We start from the raw sequence: 23,845 nt of genomic DNA on the forward strand, positions 1-23,845 counted from the left end.
ATCCCTCACCATTACATTCCACGGTCTTGAGACAAAGGTGTCACCTCTGTCCCATGTCTTCTCTTGAACTTCTTCCAATTCCTTCTGTCTTGCCCTTGTCCTTTATAGCTGTTCCTTGCAAGATACAGGGATTATTCCTCCAAATGAAGGCTCTCCATTTTCCTTCTTCCTCCTCCTCCTCTGTATAACCACAGTATAGAGTTGGCACTAGGAAGGTCCACAGATGTCGAATACAAGGCTCGAAAGATTTAAGCCATTTGCTTCAGTACACCTTGTGAAGCTCTCATTTCCCATCTCATCCCTTTGGTTTGGAATATCAGTTTCTCTCCTTCCACAGCCCTTTGTGTCTTTCCTCTGTTGCCATGGATTTGACCCTTGCTCTTGAATTCCTACCTGAAGGTTGGTGTATGGCCACCTACCAGGTAATATCCACTTATGACGGACCCACTACCCCTATGGGTCTCAGACTTCTGGATGCACCTGGATTCCTGTGTATTTCATCAGACTACTCCGGGGGCCCAGACCCCACCCTGTCTTCTGTTACCAGTTTAGGTTGCTGAATGTGCCAGAAAAATACAAGTTGTTTGTTACTAAAATGGGCTGTGGAGTCTGTTGTGACCCTTGCTTTTCTTGTCTGGAAGTCTTTCATAACTGGCCATTCAAGAGTGAGAAGTTAATCTAATAGAAATCATTTTAATACAATGAGCAAAAATAGCCTTGGTAGTGGGCTACAGAGATGGCTCAGTAATTAAGAGCACTTGTTAGAGAACCCGGGTTTAAAACCAAGCATCCATGTCATGGCTTACAATAATTTGTTTTTTTAAATATTTATTTATTTATTATGCAGTATTCTGTCTGCTTGTATGCCTGCAGGCCAGAAGAGGGCACCAGACCTCATTACAGATAGTTGTGAGCCATCATGTGGTTGCTGGGAATGGAACTCAGGATCTTTGGAAGAGCAGCCAATGCTCTTAACCACTGAGCCATCTCTCCAGCCCCGGCTTACAATAATTTGTAAATCTAATTCCCAGGGTCCATCTCCTCTGACTTTGGTGGGCTCCTGCATACATGTGATACACATACATATATTCAGGCATACATACATATACATAATATAAAATAAAAAAATAGTTCTGGAGAGATGGCTCAGCAGTTAAGAGAATAGGCCACTCTTCCAGCAGAACTGTATTTGATTCAGAGTATCCGCTGGAAGCTCACAACTGTCTATAATTCCAGTTCCAGGGGATCCAATGCCCTTCCCTGGGCATCAGGCACACACATGGCATAAGAACATACATGACCCCAAAAAACCCTCAGACTGCTTTAGTCCCCCCTTTCCCAATTCTGTGCAGTCACTAATCAGATTTTTTTGTCCACATAGTTTTGCCTCTTCTGGATATTTTATGTAAGTGAAATCTTAAAATAAAATAAGTGACTCTTTATGACTGGTTCCTTTTACTTTGTATTTTTCTTTCAAGGCCCTCCTATGTGTAACATGTATCTATATTTTATTTCTTCTGCTAAAGAAACGTTTAGCTATTTACAGCATTTTATCTGTTAGTAGATACTGAGGTTATATGCACATCTTGGCTATTCATTGTTTTCTTGGCATTATCTTCCAGTTTGCACATTATCTCTTGAACACTCAATGGCTTTTTCTAGCCAGAGATCTTCAGTCCTCTACCTTTCTCCCATGGAACTGTCCAAGACATAAGGTTGGCCATAAACAGCTAGGGGGAGGAAGGGTTTCTTTTATTTCACAAGTTACAGCCCATCACCTTGGAAAACTAAAGCGGGATCCTGGGGCAGGAACCTGGAGACAGGAGCTAGAGCAGAAACTACAAAGGAACACTGCTTGTGTTCCGCCATGGCTTGCTCAGCTTTTTTTTTTTCTACAAAGGATGGCATTGCCTGTAGAGGGCTGGTCCCTCACTTATCAGTTGTATTTCAAGAATATCATCAGTTGAAGTTTCTGTTTCCAGATGATGCTAGTTTGTGTCAAGTTGACAAAAACTCGCCAGCACAAATAGCATATTCAGTTTTGTGTGGGACCATTTTCATCTTTCTTTGGTCTAGGTGCAGAAGTGGAATTGCCAGGTCACATGGTATCTGTCTTAAGTAATGTCATGACAGCTCTAAAGTACATTTGAGTAGATTTTTGTTGTAGATACCAGGGAGAGCACAGTCAGAGATTTCAGGGATAGTTCAGCGCAAGGAGGGAAAGTAATAGACTAAAAACCATGGCCAGTAGACTCCAGGCCACGACAAAAGAGAGAGGGGGAGAGTGAGAGAAGAAATGTCAGGGTTAAATAGGAGTGAGAAGCTGGGGGAAGTGAGCTTGAGAAGTTTAGATTTTAGGGTCGTAGGGCAGGGTGAGAAGAGCCACAGGTCCTGTGCGAGCCTGGAGGGCTAGCAGGCACTTTGGTATTTCAACAGGCACCACAGATACCTAGTTTTCAGGAGGTTCCCCCCCCCCCCCCAGAGACCAAGCCATTTCACATTCCCACCTGCAGTGTCTGGAGTTCCATTTTTCCACAACCTTGTCAACGTTTATCATCTTTATTATAGTCATTCTATTAGGGTTTTTTTTTTTTTTGGGAGGGGGGTTCGAGACAGGGTTTCTCTGTGGCTTTGGAGCCTGTCCTGGAACTAGCTCTTGTAGACCAGGCTGACCTCGAACACACAGAGGTCTGCCTGCCTCTGCCTCCCGAGTGCTGGGATTAAAGGCATGCGCCACCACCGCCTGGCTCATTCTGTTGTTATTAACTGTCCATTGCTGGGGATTGGAAACAAGAACAGACAAAAAGGCTAAGTTCAAGTCCTTTAGTCATATAACACAAAGAGATGATTGACATCATGATTCCAATGCATCCTCGGAGAATCCTGTTTGATTCTCTTTCCCTACTCCCAATCCCCAACTACGAGGGGTGGCGGTGTTTGACACAGCGAGAAGACTTGCTCAGCAGGGTCTGCTCTTTAGTTCTCCCACTTAGATACTAGCTCTGACAGTGACTTGAGCAATCACCCACAGAAGCCGCTGGGTTTCCTTTTCCCACACCTCTCCTCCAGGGCTGAGAAGTGGGAGTTACAGCCTTCTGGAACAAGGACCGCGAGGATGAAGAAAACTACAATACCCAGGAGTCCAGGCGGTGCTGTCAGGGGCGCGCGCTCCATTCTGGCCGATAGCACAGCGCCCTCCCCGGTGTACTACTGTTAAAGCCTGGAGGCGAGTCTCTCTTCAACTAGTTTAGCCTCCTTCAGGCCCTTTTCCGGCTGGGATGACGCAGCTTTTCCCCGCCCCATTCTCCGGAGTCTGGAGAAGGAGGGGCTCTAAGCAAGCGTCTTCACAGATTTTAAGGGGCGGAGAAGGTAGGCTAGGGACCTCGGGAACAGAGCGTATGCGTCCCAGAGCTGCACGTTTACGAGAGTTTACGGAAGGCGTGTAGGGGGCGGGATGACGGGACACGGGGCGGAAGTAGCTGCTGAAGTGACGCACGCGCATTGGCCGCTAGTGCCCATCCTCCGGAAGTGGGGCGACCGCCCTGCGACAGGCCCCGCCCCAGCCCCGCCCCTGCTCCCCGCCCCCTGTTCTCTTAGGTGGCGCCGGCTTGCGGCCGGTGTGGCGCCGGTATTGGTTCCAGAAGCCGGAGCGGGCACGTTCCCTGGACAGGCGTCAGGGCTATGGTCGCCAGCTTCCGAAGGCCCGCTTTGCATCTCAGTCCGATCCTGAGCGCGAACCTGAACTGTCTCCTCAGCCCAGTCCCCCGGAGCGGTCGGCCGTTCCCCGGGCGCGCCCCCTCCGATGGCGGCGGAGATCCAGCCCCAGCCCCTGACCCGCAAGCCGATCCTTCTGCAACGGGTCGAGGGGTCTCAGGAGGTGGTGAACATGGCGGTGATCGTGCCTAAGGAGGAGGGTGTCATCAGCGTCTCGGAAGACAGGTATGGACTGCTTGCCCCTCGGCCGCGCGGAGTTCCGACCGGGGTTTGGTGGGAGTGGAGACCGCGCCTACTGGTCCAGTTCCGAGCGCGGGGACTGGCTCCTGGCGGAGTCCGAGTGGCCCTTGGGCTGACGGTGCCGGGGACACCAGATCAGGGTCCAGATTCGGGGGTGGGAGGGGCAGAGGGAGGAGCCGCCCGGCCTTGCAGGTGTGTTAGCTTGGAAGAAGCCCGCCGCGCCAGGATGATTTGGGGACGCTAGTTGGTCCAGTTCTTGACTCCCCAGAAGAGAAAGGAAACGCTACTACTTTCTTCCACACAGTCTATCTACTGACCTGTGTATATCCAGGACATTTTTCACCGAACTCAAGGACTGTTAAATTGTGAAGACAGTAACTGTGGGCTTCTGCACGTCGTGCCTTTCTTTCCTAAGATCTTGGAGCTCAAGAGGGAAGTTTCTGGAAGTTGCAAGGCGCCACTTTTGCAGACAACTACTTGAGTTCCTTCCCTTTGCCTGCTTCCTTTCCACTTGCTTAGTTAGCAGAAGTAACTCTAGTTCTTCTGCCGTCAGTGTTCTCCCCTGCACTGCGTTTTTGATTTCCAGAGGAATGCCGCTTGAACATGGGAACTAGGGTAATAGATATGAAATATATATGGAATTGGGTAATATCCACAAGCATCCTAAAAACAGTTGTAACACGGGAGAGGGATGTGAATATCTGAGTTTTTAGCTTCAATCAGGTGGTTTGGTTTGGTACAGGTAGTTTTCTTCCATAATGACTCTTAAACTTGTAAAGGTAGAGCAAAAGTGTTCTTTTTTTTAAATAATCGTCTCGGCACTTTCTATGATGTAAACTCAGACATTGTTACTTGATGGGTCTCTTAGGTTCTTGAATATAACTAGGAAGAGCGTCTTACATGTGTATATTACACATCTGCATCATGCTTGGAATAAAGGGCACAGGCTTCATTTCTTATGCAGATCCGTGGGAAAACACTGGCAACCTATGGTCAATGGCAGTCAGTCCCGGAAGAACAGAAGAAGTTGATTGAGGTGAACGTGGGAGCTTTTTGAAATTCATAAGGAAGTCTTATGACAGTGTTTCACTTTTTCCTTTGGTGCCGCATGCTTAGATGGCACCAGACCGCTTCTGGGCTTCCTTTTTTTTTTTTTGTCAAAGAATTATCTTTTGGGAATATTTCCCATAAAATATATTGAAGAACTATATTGATAAATGTCCCTTGCCATTACTGGAGATGAAATTGTTCCTAATTTGTAAGCAATTTATAAGTTCATTGAATCAAGTCAGAGGAGGAGAAAGCTTGTCAGACCTCAGCTCCTTCAGATTAGTTTCGAAGCATCTGATTCTCATTCCAATGTCTTTTCCCTGAAGGGTGCAACTTTAGTGGAGGTGCTAGTTCAGTGTCTAGAGAAGCTAACAGTGTATGTGGAAGAAAGTGAAGAGTAAGTTTCATTTCATCGCAGGACAAAGGAAGTGCAGTGTGTAGTTATCTTTTGCTTCTCTAGTTTGCAGTGTATATAACAGAATTTCTCTTATTGTGGAGTTACTGTTGAATCAGCCCCTACAGAAATCCAGGGTCCTTGGCTTCGTAAATCTGATTGTTCAGGTTGGCAAGGCTGTGCTTCTTTGGGTCACTCAATCATGAAAGTAACTGTTTCAGGGAGCATTTTTAGTTATAGTTTTCACTAAAAGAGAATTGATCTGTGTGTTCTTGCTTCTCAGAATCAATGTTAGTGCCTCGTGATATAATGCTAAAGATAGGAAGACAGAATATTGATTTTTTTTTCACCAGCACTTACAAAGACATTACCATTAGCTGCTTTGCCAATTCATTATTGAACCACGAGGGTCAGCTACAAATAATGCCATAGCATTGTTCTTAGGAGACCCTCATTTCCTTTTCTAGTTCTGGCTCATTATATGTGTATGTGTACCTTTGAAAAACACTCAATATTCTTTGTTTTAAACAGTAATATTCATACTTCGTGTCTATTTTGTGTGCTGTGAATTCTCTAGGGAGCTTTGTGTGTCTCATCAGTTGGGATCTACACAGTGCCTGGCACACAGGAGCCCCTCAATATTTGTTGTATCAGTAACTGTATAGAACCTCCTTCCACTCCGTTTCTGGAAACACAGCATCTTAACTGTTCTGGATTTAATTGATATTTGTTGAGTGACTACTTTGACGGCCCATGAAAACCTTATGTAGAAGAATACACATTTGTGGGGGAGGTATTAGACTAGCTGGTCTTAGACGCTTTAAAACTGAGACGTCCAAACATTGCTTCATTCATCCCATTAGACAGTTGGGTTACTAATGTGTTCTCGTGTGTGTGTGCATGACGGTGATGCACACAGTTGAGTAGCAGAAATTTTAGAGTACAGGTTTTGTTTTTTGTATGTGTGTGGTGCTAGGGATGAACTCTTAAGTCTTGTGCATTCTAGGCAAGGACTCTACCACTGAGTCACATCTCCGGGCCAAGAATATTATGTAACAGAACAAAACCCCTATGTTTAAGATACAGTACTGGAAAGAGAACTTTCAGCTGGGGAAGGATGGCTGGGCTCCACACTCCACAGCCCTTCTCCTCTGAATCCCTCTTCCTTCGGAAGATTATTTCACTTGAAGAACATTTTCGCCTCAGCCTTCTCTCATTAGTAAGCTGATGGTTCTCAACTCTTCAAGTGAAGAATAGGTAAAAGTAATGTTCGCTTTCATTGTTAGGGATTGTCATACACCCTAATTTTATTTGTTATGTTGCTGGGATTAAACTTGAATAAGACAAAGTGGTTAAAAAAAAAAGAAGTCTTTGCTTTTAGGTTCATTGTGGCACAGTTTGGACAACTTGGAACTTTACATGATATCCAAGGAGGAAACACAGGGAAAATAGGGAATATAAGAACAAACAGAGTCCCTCACCAGTTAAGCTCTCTGCCCTGACGCAGAACCTGTTTCCAGAACTCACTGGCCTTGCGGATGCTTTGGTTTCCAAGGGCTCCAGGCATTCACACGGTGCACATATATACATGCAGACCCGACACTAATACATACATACACAATAAGAATTTAAAAAGATGGACAAAGCCATTTGAGAGCAGAGCGGCAACTCAGACCTCTGTGCTGTTTCAGTAGAGCCTAAGGTGAAGAAAGCCAGGCAGAACCTCTGTCCAGGGGGGAGCCAGCCTGTTCAGATCCCTATCTTGGTCTTAGTTAGGTTTCTATTGCTGTAATAAATCCTTTCCTCAGAGAACTTGGGGAGGAGAGGGTCTATTTTGAGCATGAAGAGAAGTTAGGGCAGAAACCTGGAGGCAGTAATTGAAGCAGAGGCCATGGAAGAGTGGTGCTTACTGGCTTGCTGTCCCCAAAGCTTGCTCAGCCTGCTCCCTTGTACTGGCTAGGACCTGCCCAGGGTACCACACCCACAGTGGACTGGTCCCTCCCACATCGACCATTAATTAGGAAAATGCCTCACAGACTTGCCAGTCTGGTAGAGGTATTTTCTCAGTTGATATTTTGTCTTCTCATGATTCTAGCGTGTGTCAAGTTGACAGACTAACCAGTACACCTTCCTAAGTTCATTATATGCAACACTATCTTACCATACAGAGTCTCTGTAACAGGTAGTTTCTGTTAGTTGTTGGAAGCTGATATTTTCCTCTGGGTGGTCAGAGAAGTACAGCAATCCCTCCCTCAGATGGGCATTGTAGGATGAATAGGAGTTAGGAGGAGAAAAATGGGGTAAGCCAAGCCTGGTGGTGCAGCTACTCTTAGAGGCTACTCAGAGGGTGAGTGACCAGGGTTACGTGTTTGAAGCCACTGCAGCAATTTAGGGAGATGAGCCTCAAAATAAAACAGTGAGAAATGGACTATGGGTATGTCAGTGGTAGAGAACTGTTGCCTGGTATTCACAAAGCTCTGGATTCAACCCCTAGTGCTACCAAAAGCAAGACCAAGATCTGTGGTAGAAGACAGGGTAGTCTACATAGCAGGTCAGAGGGACTAGCACCTGTGGGCAGGCGCTAAGGAGCCAGCTAAGACTGCAGCCAGCCTGCACTAGTCAGGATCAGCTCTGAGAGTTGCTGGGCCTCCAGGAGTCTGGGAAATGAGTGTCTTCAGAGGAATAACGAAAGCCAAAATGAAAAAACTGACTGAAACACCTGGGTGCAAGCAAGCATTTGGGATTCTTTTTCTGGATAAAGGACTTGTGGAGGCAGGGGTGGGGCTGGCAGGATAAGAGGGGACCTGAGGGAGGGCAGCCTAGTTTGATTTCTGTTGGTGTGATAAAGCACTAGGCCAAAAGTACCTTGGGGAGGAAAGATTTTATTTGGCTTTCTGGTCCAATCACAGTCAATCATTGTGGGAAGTCAGGGCAGGAACTCCAGGCAGGAACTGAAACAGAGACTTGGCGGAGTGCTGCTTAGTGGCTTTCTCTCCGTGGCTTGCTCAGCTCATCTTCTACAACCCGGGACCAGCTGCCTAGTGGCTGGGCCCTCCCCCATCAATCATTAATTAGGAAACCGCCACATAGACATGCCTGTAGGCCACTATGATAGTGAGAGTTCCTCAACTGAGGTTTCCTCTTCCCAGTTGACTCTATTTTGTGTCAAGTTGACCAAAACCAACGGACTCAGAGAGGTTAAGCACTGAAAAGAGGACCTTGGAGAACTTCCCTGTACTTTGGCTATTTGGAACCAACCCTTTCAGCAGCTTCCTTTAGGGGAGAACTCATGAATGATAAAGGACATCAGAAAAAGGAAACCTGGTGCCCAATGGCTAGCACAAAGGAGACTGTCAAATGGACCCCTGACTTTGAGTTGTAATGGGCTGAGTTTCCCAGGCAGATATTAAAGCTGAGCCTGAGGCAGCTTGCTTTAGGCAGGCTGGGGTGGAGATGGCAAAGAACTGTACTAGAGAGGACCTGGCTGGCTGTCTTTAAAGCTTCACACCTCTAAGTCTTGCAACTGTCCTGTTCCTAAATGGCCTTCATTACTTAATTATATTTGGAAAAGATAGGTTAGACTTTTATTTCTTATAAATCATCATAATAGTGGTTAATTTACTACTGATTCTTTCACTGTGAAGTGAAATTGCACAAATACTTACATAAAGCACAGGAGCTGGGCTCGTGATGGAGTTTTATGTACCATGGATTTTTAACATTTGTGTATAGTTTTTGGAAAAGAGCAAATCAAAGTTTTTCCTACAATTGAAACATAGTTATGAAAGTTGAGGATTTCTTAGAGTGATGGGCTGAAGTCCAGACTCACTTTTGACTATGTGAACTCTATTGAATGGCATAAAATAAGTAAACTTTCACCTTTGTACTAGAGAGCTGTCAGTTGGCACTAATGTTCCTGTTTTCAAGTCCCAAAGGAGTTTGCGCCATGGCCATGGGAGATTGTTGAAAGTGAAACTTTTACTCTGCATTCAAGGGTGCCCAGGAATCTGCGGGGGGTGGGGGGGGGGGGTGGGGAGCTGTGTGGCCTGAAGTCAGGAGCAGGCTGACTGTCAGATCTTCGTGGGAAAGTGTGTTTCGGATTACTAAGGCCTCAAGGCTGTTGACAGCTCTGACTTTCTTGTAGATTGTGGAACCGGATTTTCTGCAGGACTCTACAGATCTTAATCACTTGAATTGCAAAATTGGAAAGTGCCAGGATGGCATTTCTGACACTCTTGACATGAGTGATTTTGAGCCTGTGATACATACTCCTAGTATAGAACAGAAGCCACTTGAGAGAGAGAACCTGTCCAAGCAAAGGAGATCAAAACTTTGGAAAGCAATCCTACTTTGTACTTACACAGTGTCTTTCCATCGCCGTTTTTGCTTCGTTGTTTGGCATAGAGATAGGGACATTTTTTCATTTGTTACTGAGCATCATCTTGATGTCATTAAAAGAATTTGGAAGAGTGGGGATGTAGTTCAGTTGGTGGAGAGCTTGCCAAATGTGAAGGAAGCGCTGGATCTACTCCAGATCCAAATAAAGGGGGCCTGGTGTTGTACACCTCTAGTATCTGCACCTGGGAGGTGGAGGCCAGAGGAGCCGAAGCTCAAGGTCAGCCTTGGCTAAATATGGAGTTGGAGGTTGGGGGGGGGGTATACTGAAAAAAAAAACCACTTTGGAGTTTGGAGGAAATAAAGCCACTTTATGTCATTTAGAGGTTAGTAAATTGTGATTTAAGACAGGAGTATTAATCTGCTGATACCTGTAGTGTTAAACTGAATGGTATATAGTATATACTTACTTACTGAGACAGAAAGCTCCTCTGCTCAACTAGACTGTTGAACGGAGTATCAGGATGCTGAAGGCAGCAACTCCTCCTCCCCTCAAGCAGGAGGCCTCTGGGGTTAACCATTAGTAAAAATTAATCCAGGGTTCTAAGAAATAGCCACTAAGGCCGAAAGAGGAAAGGAAGTGGCCTACTTGTCCTCGGCAAGGGTGCTGCTTCACGCGCTTCTGTTTTTAATTTAAAATTCTTGGAAGAAAGCTGGGGCAGAGGCTGAGACCCCAGCCAAATCAGTTTCGCTGCATATTCAGTCCGAGTCTCTTCATCTTGGAAAAGTAGGGAGTTTGTGTCTCAGAACTACTTTGTGCCCTTGGGGTGACTGGATGAACAGAAGGTCCCCGCAGCCACCTCACCCCGAAATCACCAGTGAAAAAGAGTAAGGTGGGGAGAAAGAGGCATGCTTGTGTGAGATTGTCCCCAGTTCATGGAGAAACTGAGAAGCAATGCTCTTCTGAGCTTTTGGATAGCAGTGGTTGTTTCTTCCCGGCAGAAAGCTTGCAGATGTGTTTGTTTTGTTCTGGTGCCTAATACCCAGTCGAACAGGATTCACTTTATTCCTGTTTCTAGACTGATCCTTAGGTTTCAAGTAGTGAACATTTTAGCCCTGGGTAGCTCGCTAGCACCCAGTCACGCCTTGGGGGTGCAGAGTAATGTTTGGGAAATTGATCAGAAATCATAATATTTAGTGCCCCTCTCCCTCCCCCATCTCCCTCCCTCCAAAAGAACTGGGGCAGGGAGTGAGATCCCAGCCAGCTCTGCTCTGACCTCGGCATTTCTTGGGTTTCCTGTGCTGTGAGGTGGTGACCTTCTCATGTGACTTTCTGCTCTGTCATCTCCCTTCCTGACCTGCTAGTGGGCTGGGAACCAGAGTTTGGAATTCAGTTCTCTAGAGGGGCTGCTCAGGTCCTTTCTCTGCCTTCACAGTTTTAGTTTTGTGTTCTTTTAAAACAAAACTGGGTGTGGTGGTTCATGCCCTAGAGGCAGAGGCAGGCGGTTTGGACCTCTGTGAGTTCAAGGCCAGCCTGGTCTAGGAGTGAGTTCCAGGACAGTCAGGGTTGTGTAAAGAGACCCTGTCTCAAACAAAACAACAATATGAAATGCAGGTCAACGTGGGGGCCTATTTCCTATGATCCGACCCCTACCCCTGGTCTTCCCTGCCTTTCTGAAATTTGTACTATAGTTCTGGAACCAATCTAGTTTGAATGGAAGTGGATGGAGTTCACAAAAAGCTGGGACTGCAGCAAGGGAGTAGTTGCTTGAGTGGCCCTTTGGCTTCCTGTGGTGTGTTCCCTCATTACTGATTTATTACTTGAAAAATGATGCATCTCACCTAATTGTGAATGTCATTGCTGACCTGTATGAGGAAACTTTTCTTTATAGCTGGACAGATATGCCTGTAATATGCTGCCTTAAAGACCTTAGTGCATTTTCTTATAACTACATTTATTTTATTTTATTTATTGAAAACAAAGTTGTTTTCATACGGTATATTCTGATCACAGTTTCTCCTTCCTCATCTCCTCCCAGTTCCTGTCCACCTCCCCACCTTTCCATCTCCTGGCCTTCTCTCTCTCTTAAGAAAACAGTGTCTTTTCTCTAATTCTAATGTACAACTTAATTTTAAGTGATCATGATAATTCTTCTGGAATATTCTTTCATCTTAAATGAAGACAGTATCATTACAGTTAAAAAAATACCTGCCTATTGACCTTAACACACTGTGCTGTCATGTATTACCTTCTAGCAGCTTTCCTGAAGTAGGCTTCAGAAGTACAATCTAGTCTACTTGTCTGTAGAATTGTCCCCACTTAAAACTCTGCCGGGAGCTAGCTAGTCCTTGCCTGTCATTTTGAGTGGGGATATGGCTTTCTTTCCTTCAGTGGTCACTGGTGTCTGCTAACTGCAGTGGCCTGTAGCACTTATCGTCGTCAGAGTGGGTGGTGGGGTAGAAACCCTTGTCTCACTCTTGGTTTTAGTGGAAGTGCTTGTTTTTTTTTCCTGTTCAGCAGGATGTTCACTCTGGGCTTGCTGTATATTGCCTTTATTATGTTGAGATATGTTCCCTCTATTCCTAGGTTCTCTATGATGCTTATCATGAAAGGATATTGGATTTTTTTCTTCATTTAATGAGATGATCATGTATTTTGTGCCCTTGAGTCTATGTGATGAATTCAATTTATTGACTTATTTATATTGAACCACCTCTACATCTCTGGGATGAAGCTGACTTGATCATGGTGGATTATCTTTTTGAAGTGTTCTTGAGTTCGTTTGGCAAGTATTTTATTGAGAATTTTTGTGTCCGTGTTCATCAGAGATATTGGCCTAAATTATTATTATTATTTTTTTTATTGGATCCTTGCCTGGTTTTGGTATCGGGGTAATACTGGCTTTGTAAAAAGACTGGGAATGTTCCTGCCTTCTGCAGAAAAATTTCAGTAGTATTAGTGTGTATTTTTCTTTGAAGGTCTGGTTGAATTTTGCACTGAATTCATTCAGTCTCTGCTTTTTTCATTTGAGAGATTTTTAATTTCTGCTTCTATCTCATTGAATGTTGTGGGTCTATTTAAGTAATTTATTTCCTCTTATTTTAGCTTTGATAGGCCATATATATCAAGAAATCCATCCATTTCTTTTAGATATTCTAGTTCTGTGGAATACAGATTTTTAAGATACATCTGTAAGAGTCTGAATTTCCTCGATGTTTGTTGGGACGCCTCCTTTTTATCTCTAATTTATCCACTTTGATCCCCACTTTCTTTTTCTCGGTTAATTTGGCTAAAGATTTTCCAGCAGTGTTAAGCTTTTCAAAGAAAGGACTCTGTTTTATTGATTCTTTGTGTTGTTTTTTGTTTCTGTTTCAGTAACAGCCCTGATTTTGGCGATCTCTTCCAGACTACTGCTTTGGGTGTTTTTTGTTCTGGTTTTCCCAAGGCCTTTAGGGGCATTATTGAATTATTAACTGACATTCCCTCAGTGTTTTTGATGTAGATCTTTGTTGTTAACATCAGATGCGTTTTAAGAAGGGTCATGCACAGTAAGAAGACTGAATATATGACCCATTCTATCAGTCAGAATAGAGAACCACTCAGACTCTGTCCCTTAGTATAACCAGCTCCCTCTTTCTTTAGACACCATAAAGAGACCCTGGATTGTAGCCTGGGCCCTGGAACAGGCGTATCCCTGTGGCCTGCTATCAGTCTTGACAGTGTCCTTTAATCTACAGCATTGTTTTGCTCCAAATAAAGTTTCCTTGCTGCTTCTGCAAATCTATGTGTGTCCCCATTTTCAACTCTTTGGGTAAGAGGCCAATCTGCCAGTTACCGTCTGCTGGCAAGCTCTCATAGTACTGAGAGGTGCTTTCTGGCCACCTGAGGAGAAGAAGAGCTTCCAGTGCTATTACTCATTGGTGAACTGACCTGCTAAAGCAAGATGTGCCCCCTGGTGCAGTAGTGGTCTGGCTCTTATAGTGGAGTGGCCAACTAATCGCTTTTGTATTGGATTCGAGGTCTGCTCCACAGGAAAGAGTTCCTGTCTGGTATTGTAAGTCTAGTCAAAGGCCCTAGAGGGCCTTTCTGTTGTCTTTCTAAATGGACGTGTTGTCAAACTGCCTTCCAGATGTTTATGTGTGTACACATAGATTAGAGGCTGCCCTCTGCCTTGACCAGAGAAGCTCCTCTCTTTATAGAGCTTGGCAGTTAATGCAGAGACTCTAACTAGTCAAAGTGCTGAGAATAAGGGACTGTTGAGTGCTTAGCCGCTCTGTATGTCACACACTTATCCCCGCCCCTACCCAAGGGGTCATAGGAAAGGAGAGCAGAAAGAATGTAAGAAGAAGCAGAGGTGGGGAGGCGTGCTCTGAAGTGCTGTCTTCTGGATGTGCTATGGCTGTTGTACTCGTGAAGTCTCTACAGCTGTGGTTACCTACGCAAGGCCAAGCAAACAAGATCAGCTAATGTTCAATCAGGCAGCACTTACTAGATTCAGTTAGTGGGGTGTGGGAGGGTGATAACATGCAATGGGGGAGCATGCAGAGGAGGGAGGAGAGAGTTGGGAATGGACATGTTTAAGATACATTATATTATTTTTTGAGACAGTGTTTTTCTGTGTAACCTTGGTTGTCCTGGAACTCACTATGAAGACCAGGTGGCTGGCCTCTGGTCTCTCTCTCCCACGTGCCACCATGCCCAGTAAGATTCATTGTTTATTTTCCAACATTGTTTAAATGTATGAAATTGTCAAAGAGTAAGTGAAAGGTATTTTATTAATAAAGAGAAAATAAAGTTCCTTACAATTGCCTCAGTGCACTTGGGTGTCGAATACCTGCATTTAGTGTGTGGTAAACTGGGCAACCTGGTCTTCATGGGAACACTTCAGCAGCTTCCGTGGGAAGCTCCTGGGACATTTTAGTGGGAACTGCATTCTAGATCTAACTCAGAGTGTACACTGTTTTGTTAGCTCCCCAGGAAAAGTCCTCTTGAACTACTGCTGATAGGTCAAAGATGGATTTGCATTGTGGCTGCATATAGTTCACATTTTCTTCCTGCCCACACCCCATGCCCAAGTCCAGAGGGTCCAAAAGTGGCAAAGGTAGAGTCCCCTATGTGAAAGGTTGGCTGACTTTTGAGGTAGGATATGTATTATTTACTCATGGCTACAATAAAATACCTGACAGAAAAGCAAAGGAGAGAGGCTTTGTTTGGTTTGCGGCTGAAGAACGCAGTCTGTTAAGGTGAGAAAGACAAATCTGCAGTGAGCATGAGTCTACCACGTCACATCTGCAGTGAGCATGAGCCGACCGCGTCACATCTGGCAGTGAGCATGAGCCGACCGTGTCACATCTGCAGTGAGCATGAGCTGACCGCGCCACATCTGCAGTGAGCATGAACTGACCACGCCACATCTGCAGTGAGCATGAGCTGGCCGCGTCACATCTGCAGTGAGCATGAGCCGACCGCGCCACATCTGCAGTGAGCATGAGCCGACCGCGCCACATCTGCAGTGAGTGTGAGCCGACCACGTCACATCTGCAGTGAGCGTGAGCCGACCACGTCACATCTGCAGTGAGCATGAGCTGACCACATCCAGAGTGTTCTTACCCCTACCCCTTCAGTTAAATCTCTTAGAAAACACCCTCCCAGATATCCCAGAGTCATGTTTCCATGTTGGTTCTGAATCTAGGCAGGTTAACATAAATATTAATCATAGGATGTGAGTGCATGGCCCTCCTCTTACTAGCTAGAGCTAGTCACAGCCATAAGTGGACTCAGAGTTGTGTCATTGTTGCTGTCTGTCCCAAGCCTATTTGTCTTTCTTTACCATAATGGTCAACTATCTAATTTCTTTCCGTGGTGGCAAATTTAGTAAGCTTTTGAAAGGGGGAATCTTAGCCAGGATATGGCAGCACACACCTTTAATTCCAGCATTCGGAGACAGAGGCAGGCAGATTTCTATGAGTTCCAGGCTAGCCTGGTCTACAGAGCTAGTTCTAAGAAAACTAGGGCTACATTAAGAAACTCTGTCTTAAACATAACAAACAAAGAAAAAAACAAAAAGAAAGGGGTATCTTTCTATCTTACATTTCCCAAACCGGTCTCAAATGATCCTCTTGCCTCAGCCTCTTGGGCTACAGGTATGTGCCAGCATGCCTAGGTTATTGGTTATTTTCGAGGTCTACACATTGATTTGTTACTCTTAAAGACTTCTAATATTGATTGGATTTAGCCTGTGTCACTAAGAATGCTTGTCACAAAACAGTTATGTAGGTAAGTATTCAGTGCGAGCACCAACAAGCAGGGACTTTGTTCTATTCTTTGTGTTTAGTACCATGTTGGATACATAGCAATACTCAGAAATTTAGTGAGTGTGGATTGAAGGTGTCCAACCACTGAAAACTGTTGCTGCTGCTTCATTTAGTCAGTTTGCATGTGTAGTATTTAAGAATACATGTATTCACAATAGTTCAGTATTTCACATTTTATAATTAGGTGACAGTCATTATAGTTTTTAATTTTGTGATTTTTTAGAAAGTATCTTTTGTTTTCAGAGAATCTCTTCATCATTGAGATTGTCTCTCTCCTTCCTTCCTTCCTTCCTTCCTTCCTTCCTTCCTTCCTTCCTTCCTTCCTTCCTTCCTTTTGACAATGTTTCTCTGTGCAGCCTGGCTGGCCCACTACTCACTCTGCAGACCAGGTTGGCCTTGAACTCAGAGATCCCTTTGCCTCTGCTGCAGCTGGGATTACAAGCATGCACCACCACTGCCCATCTGAGATTTTCTTCACTAAGACATGAAATGTCTCCCTAACTGAATGATAATCTTTACATTTATAAAGCATCTTTATTTATTTACTTTTTTGATTATTTTATTTAAATAGATTATTTTCTTACATAATATATCCTAATTACTGTTTCCTCTCCCTCTACTCTTCCCAGTTCATCTTCTCTTCCCTTCCCATCTGAATCCACTTTCTTTCTGTCTCTGTGAAAGAATTGGCTTCTAAGAGATAATAATAAAATATCACAAAGTAAAATATAATAAGACAAAACAAAGCTAACACATCAGAGTTGTACAAGATAAACAGAAGGAAAAGAGCCCAAGAGAAGGCCCAAGAATCATACGCCCGCTCGTTCGCCCACTCAGGAATCCCATAGAAACACTAAACTGGAAGCCGTATTATGTACATGCTTGTATATGAGTGACCCGGTGCAGACCCGGGCAGGCTCTGAGTTCACATGAGCCCTGCTCATGCTGATTTGTTTTCTTGCTGTCTTCTGTTTCCTCTGGCTCTAACGTTCTTTCTGCTAACTCTTCATTAGGGTTCCCTGAGCCATGAGAGGAGGGATTTGGTGGAGAAATCCCATTTAGGGTTGAGTGTTCCAAGGGCGTTCACTTTTATAGAGCATTTTTAGAATTGGCAGTTTGTTTTCATGCTTCAGCGTTTGATTCTTACTATAGTACTGTGAAGTCATAGTTTCTCAACACTCTTATCTTCACTGTTGTTTGCTTCATCCTTTCTTTAGATTTATTTTATTTTATCTGTATATATGCATGCCTGCATGTATGCATGTGCATCACATATATGCCTGGTGCCCTCAGAGGTCAGAAGAGGGCATTGGATCCCCTGGAACTGTGTACAGGCAGTTTCAAGCTGCCATATGGGTGCTGCGAACTGAACCTGGGTCCTCTGCCAAAACAGCCAGTGCTTTTAACTGCTGAGCCATCTCTCCAGATCTCATCTTCATTCTTGATGGCTGAGAAGTTAACTAGAATCTTCTGGTTTTTTTTTTGTTTTTTTTTGGTTTTTTTTTTTTACAAGTTTTGTTTGGGTTTCTACCCCTGTCTCATGTGACTCTAGGCTGAATCCTGTTTTGTTCAAGCCTGTTAACTTTAAGCTCCCTTTGGCAGGATTGGTTTAGGTCTAGGCATGTGATCAGACATTTAAGAAGGAAGACTGATGGAGGTAAAGCAGGGAAGCACACGTTCCCTCTTTGCTTGGAAGGGATTCTCAGAGAAGGAAGGACTCCTTTTTACCCTGTGCCTGTTATCTTGGCTGGTTGTCACCGTCTGGAGCTTGTATTGCAGAAAGGAGAGGGAACCTGAAAATGTGGACATCTGTTGCATATAGCTGAAGAAAAAGATGGAGAGAGCCAGTTGCCACATTGCCAACTTTGGGGCTGACTTACTTCATGACTCCTAGCTAGACGCTGTCACTCTACAGGAAAGGAATGGAGACCCAGAGAGCTTGAAACGGAGTGACCACCAGCAGCTGATGAAGCCACTCTTGAAGTCATAACTGTAATGTGGTTACTGATTCCTTCTCTGGTGGCCCCTGTTGGAGTGGACAGCATTTCTGAAAACAGTCTTGCTTGGATTTGAGAGGAACTGGATTGACAAGGGAAAGTGTTTTATGTCTGAAATAGTTTTAGATGGTTCCTCCTTATTTGGTGACTGGATGACCTCTGACAAATGCTGCTCTGGAATTCTTACTGCTGGCCATGGTGGCATTTGCTGCACCATGTCACGTTTGCCACAACCCCAGCCTTCAGGAGGCAGAAACAGAGGATGCTATGGATTGTAGACCAGCCAGGTTCACATAGTGAGTTTCAGGTCAGCACAGCTTTGCCAAGAGGACCTTTCTCAAGCCACAAGCAAACAACAAACACGAATTCTTACTTTGATTTCATTTTCTACTTTTCTTTACCTGAGATGAGGAATAAATCAATATATGTTCTTGGGAAGGATCTTCTTGGTAGCAGAGTGGTTCAGTAGTTCCTCTGCTTGTCCTCATCTGCAGAAACACTAAGAATATGATCAATGGTGGTAGAATTTGGGACATCTTCTGGAATATTTCCTTAATTGCAGATTGATTAATAACATCAAAAAACACAATCAGTCTTTCTTTAGTACTAAAAATTCTCCAACTGTTTTCTCCCCTTGCGGTGCCCTGATGAGGGTGCTTTAACACCAGGGGACCACAGGTGACGCCTTGTGGTCCTGGTTACTGACTTCTGTAAAGACCACTCAATGTCTGCTGTAGTGCTTCATGATTCGGTTCCTCTTTTTAAAGTAAAATGTGGTTGTGAATGTAGAACTTGCCCTTTAAGCTAGCAGAGCTTTTCTTCAGGAAGTCGCTCAAGTCATGAACGTGGAAAGGGTGTTTTGCTGTGTGGTTTAGATAGTAAATTCTGCTGGAGTGATGAGAAACCCCAGGTCACTAGCAGTGTTCTAAGTAAGTTGGTGGGCTGCCCGCGAGTGGTAGGAGGCTCAAAGAAGCCATCTGAGGCCAAGCTGCTTCTGCCTGGTCATGCAGCCATTGCAGTGATCTCGTCTGAATGCTGCTCTCCAGTCATCCCTGGGGCTGCCTTCCAGACAGCAAGGAGGAAGAGAGCAGATGTTAAGGGCATCGCCAGCTGCACCTGTTCTCAATCAGCCCCCTGGAAGCTCAGTTCAGTGACTTGTGCTCACGACTCTTTAAGCATCTAAGAATTTATACCATTGTTGTCTGTAAACTAGCGGGACTTGGGGAGAAGAGAGTGTCCGAATATTTATAAAAAGCCTGCTGCACACTGGATGAGGTGCTGGTTCTTTTTGCGTGACAGCACCCTGAGAGGCCATATATGCATGTGAGAATAAGTCAGTTTAGGGAAGACCTAAAGAGCTGAAAAGGGAGAATTAATGTATTATTTGTGGAAAGCATTCGCTTGATTGTCATGCGGTTGTAGTGAATTTAGAGGATGATGCCTTGAAATTACAACAGGAAATTTTGGCAAATGTAAATGACATTCATTTCAAAAGCCAGTGTTAAGAGGCTTGCAAGGTGGGTCAGTTGGTAAAGGCCCTTGCCTGAGGACCTGAGTTCAATCCCAGGACCCACATGGGGGGAAGAGAGAACGGACTCCTTCCTGCAAGTTGTCATCTGATCTCCACATGTGAGTCATGGCACATGCACCCCTCCCCTAAATAAACAATAATTTAAAAAAAGGTTGGTGTTGAAAGCCATTATTGTAAATGAAAGTCTGTAGGAAAAGTATTAGTAATATATATTAAAAACTATATTTTTTCAAAATAAAAGTCGCTACAAATACATAATATTAAAAACTCAATTTTGTTAAAAACCTAAACAGGAAGACATTACAAAAATGTTGGAAATAAGTAATTGGATCATTACAACTTAAACAATGAAATACACTGAGTTTCCCATCTTGACAAATGTTTTTAAAATTTGATATTATGCAGTCTTGCAAGGCTCTGAGGAGAGAAGGAGCCTCCATCACTATGGAGAACAGCTGGGCCGGGCATACTAGCTGAGATACAGCATGGCCTTTGACTGGGTAAATTTTAGACAGGTGTTAACATGGTTTCACATTGTGACTAAGAAAAATGTGGGCCAAGCTGTGGATCTGTGAAGGCTTGGATATCTAAATCGATTGTCCATGGGCTATTAAGTTGCAAAATAATGTGTAAGCCGGTTTTATGTAAATGCTTAAATTCCATGTATGTCTAAAAACATGTAGTAAAAACTCTCGTTAATGGTTTTTATTTTGAGACAAGATCTCATTGTGTAGTCATAGCTGGCCTAGAACTCACTATGTAGACCAGGCTGGTCTTGAACTCATAGAGATCTGCCTGCCTCTGCCTCTAAGTGCTGGGATTATAGGTGTATGCCACTCTCCCAGTTGTGATTGTTCATTTTTGATGCTTATAGTTTTGAATTTTTAAAGTTTTACATTATGTGTGCAGATGTTTGACCTACATGTATGTATGTGCCATGTGTGTGCCTGGTGCCCAGAAAGGTTAGAAAAAGGCATCAAGTTCCCTGGGACTGGAGTTATGGATGGTTGTGAGCCATATGGGTGCTGGGAATTCTGGAAGAGCAGTCAATGTTTCTAACCACTGGGCCATCTCTCCAGCTCCATATTTGAAATTTTTGCAAGGGTAAATTGACATGTACGTTTTGCAAGAATGAGTCATCAATTCTTTAATTAATAATCACCTTTTCAAAGGAAGAATGTTTGAAACTAAGAGGACATCTCTGCTTGATTCCTCAAATGTTAGAATGCAGAAAGCGACGTTTATGACTTGTCTTCATGGAGGTGTGAGGGTAGCAAAGGATGGTTATGTGGTGACTAACAATCCTCAGAGAAAGGACAGCTTCCGTTTCACTGCCTAGTGTTCATTTCAGCTGGAGCTGAAAGTTAGCAGACAATTGCCCGATCTTGGGGTCTTCTTGGTGATGGTCCATGACAGAGCGGATCACAAACAAGCCAGAAGAAACTTGAGCAGTGTGAGTGAGGGTTTGGGAGCCCCTGCGTTTGCCAGCAGGAACTGTGTAGGGTGTGGCTGACCTTGATGCTCACTTACGAGAAAGGAAATGGGTTTGGACAGTTGCTGTGTGAATGAAGGTCAAGCCGTGCGGAGTTCTGTCTTTTCAGGATGGCCTTCTCTTTGTGGCATCCTGCAGTTTCTCTTCCGTTCTGACCTTCTTTCATTTTCCATAATCATCCTACTCTTTTTATTCTTTCTGTTTCCAGGAACTCTGCTCTTGTGTGTTTTCCTTTCACTCCTGTTTTCTCACAAATGAAAAGGCTTTTGAGGACTTCCTGTTCCTCGTCATGGACCATTTACACAATAGATCTTCCCCTAGAATCCAAGATAATGGAGAAGAATCTCAATTGCTTTTTGAAAACAGTGGGCTGAGTCTCAAGAGATGTCATGCATTATGTCCTTAGAATTCCTCTCCTGAGGTAACATAATCAAGCACTCTGAGCCCTGAATTTTCCGTATGCTAAATTCTTTGACGTATTGGTTTAATTTTCTTCTTTAGTCATCAAACAGGAAAAAGCTTTTAAAAGGTCTTTGCGAGATTTCAAGCTGCTTTATAAAACATGAAGTTGTGTGTGCTACTCGTTATTGCTGATTCCCCACCATTATTCAGCAGTCTTGGTCTGACCATAGCATAAAATCCTCTAACGAGGCAGCTACATCTTTATTGATGTAGATGTGTGCTCTACTGTTCAAGTGCGGAGTGCTGTGTAAGGAGAAGCTGCACACACTCTCTGAATTCTACAGAATGTTGAGTCCAGATGTAGCCCCCCCTCCAATATTTACTGCTACATCTTGGCAGCACTTCCTGAGGTGTGTCAGATCAGGAGAGAGGACAGGGAAGAGAATTGCTGGACACGCTCACAGACACACACACACAGACAGACACACACACACACGAGCACTTCTTATGTGCTAGCACATTACTTCAAGAAGTTAGGGCAGTGGCTGACTCTCCTCACGTGACTGGCAGTGCTATTGGTGATAAATTAAGAATCAAGATGGAGCTTTCTTGGTCTGTTAATAGCTTCTGAGCATCTTGAGGGCTGAGATTGTAGGTACCACACAGGTGGTACATGATGTGTGACCAGCAAGTTATAGATTCTCCCTGACTTACAATAGGATTGTGTCTGCTTGCTTATGGGAAAGCTCGAGAAACTTGATATCCTAAGAGCTGTGTTCCTGAAGAACAGAAAGGATTAAAAAACAGGATTTTGGGGAAAGGAAGAAAAGAAGAAAGGAAAGAGAAACTTCCTGGTTCCCATCATTAATAGAAAATAAACATCAAATGCATTTATTCCACCTGCGCTGCCTACCATCTTAATTCAACAACACTGCACGTGGAATTAGTTGTTTACCCTTATGTTTTTGACTGGGAGCTGCAGTTGCTACCATCCAGCATCCGGAGAGAAGGCTGGACTACAAATTGCTACCCCATGGAGAGAACCACATTCAAAGTTGAGTTTCTACTACAAGAGTTTCACTTTTACACCATTGAAAAATAAGCAAGTCAGAACACTGGAAGCCAGTGGCTACCTGATATAAATATATAAATTGATCTTCAGTAGCATGTTATTTAAACTTGTTATAAAGGGGCGTGCATTTATTTTGCGTCTTAAATTTTGATAAATATTCTTTGGAAATGGGTAGTTGGATGAAGCTTGTGTGAATAGATGGATGAATGAATGAAATCACAAAAAGACCACCCGGTCCTCAGTCTGGAGGATTTTGTGATTTAGATTAGTTAATGGATCTGGAAAATGACTGTTGAATGCTTGAAGCGTTTCCTAACTGGTAGAGCACAGTGTATTCTGTCTGTCCTGTGTCAAGTGAGCCTACCCGTCCCTTCCATTCCAAATGCCATTCTTAGTGTGTAGCACCCATCCCCAGTGAACTAACTCAGATTCTCAGGGAATGTTGTTGGAATTTCTTCAAACACACAGAGCATTATAGTTCTAGAAGATGGACACTTGCCAGTGCAAGACAATAAGGGCTTTGCCTCCTCCCTGCGTGCGACTCCTGGAGGAGGGGATGGTGAAGAGGGATAGGCGTCCACATACCTTCACCTAGCAGTGGCCACTTGGCTGCTGTGAAATGGTAGATAGTGGTGAACTGCCGCACTCAAAGGAGGAAAAGGGCCAGTGGTGCCTCGCTTTCTTTGTGTCCCCTTCTCTCAGTTGTGACTTCCCCCTTGTTTGTCACGAGATCCCTTTTCTGCTGATAGATAGACCAGTTTTTGCAGTGATTCTCCTACCTCTTCCAAAATGAGGTCCTTCAAATGAGATTAGGGATGACTTCCCTAATGCTGCTTCATGGATGGCCGGTCATCCTCTAGTGAGAAGAACCATTTCCTGTTTACTTGTTTGTTTTCTATAATCTGGGCTGATCTTTCTCACAGGTTCCTTTCTTGTACAGAAACATACACAGAGGCATATTCTCAACACAAAAACAACAGCTCTCATTTTAAAGGGAGTAAGATGTAGCTTATTCTGGAGCCGTTTTGAGCAACCATGGCCTGGGGATACAGATTTAGGTTACCCGATATTCTGTGTTCCAAAGTGAAAGCAGTTTCAGGACATTTTATAGTTTTACAAAACAAAGTCACAAATCTCAGCCAGTTCACAGTACCTGAGAGGGAATTACAGCAAGATGGGAGAAGCTTCTCTGTAGGCCCAAGATGCTCTCTGATGACATTCTTAGCTTGCTTGGTGAAAGTGAGTAGTCTGTGTCCAGATGCTGGTCCTTCACCTCTCATTTTTCTAATTAAGACGGTGTCTG

General features: G+C 44.1%; 1 protein-coding gene across 1 annotated transcript in view; it reads left to right on the top strand.

Annotated features, from left to right (window-relative positions):
* The first annotated feature begins 3,587 nt into the window (after window positions 1-3,587).
* Window positions 3,588-23,845, top strand: part of Wdfy2 (WD repeat and FYVE domain containing 2) — a 136,198-nt gene continuing 115,940 nt past the window's right edge. The window contains exon 1 of the mRNA XM_075948972.1: window positions 3,588-3,939. Coding sequence (XP_075805087.1) covers window positions 3,803-3,939 — 137 coding nt within the window. The 5' untranslated portion in view covers window positions 3,588-3,802. The remainder of the gene's footprint in view (window positions 3,940-23,845) is intronic.

Source organism: Microtus pennsylvanicus, chromosome 15 (genome assembly GCF_037038515.1).
Source record: "Microtus pennsylvanicus isolate mMicPen1 chromosome 15, mMicPen1.hap1, whole genome shotgun sequence".
Taxonomy (NCBI): Eukaryota; Metazoa; Chordata; class Mammalia; order Rodentia; family Cricetidae; genus Microtus; species Microtus pennsylvanicus.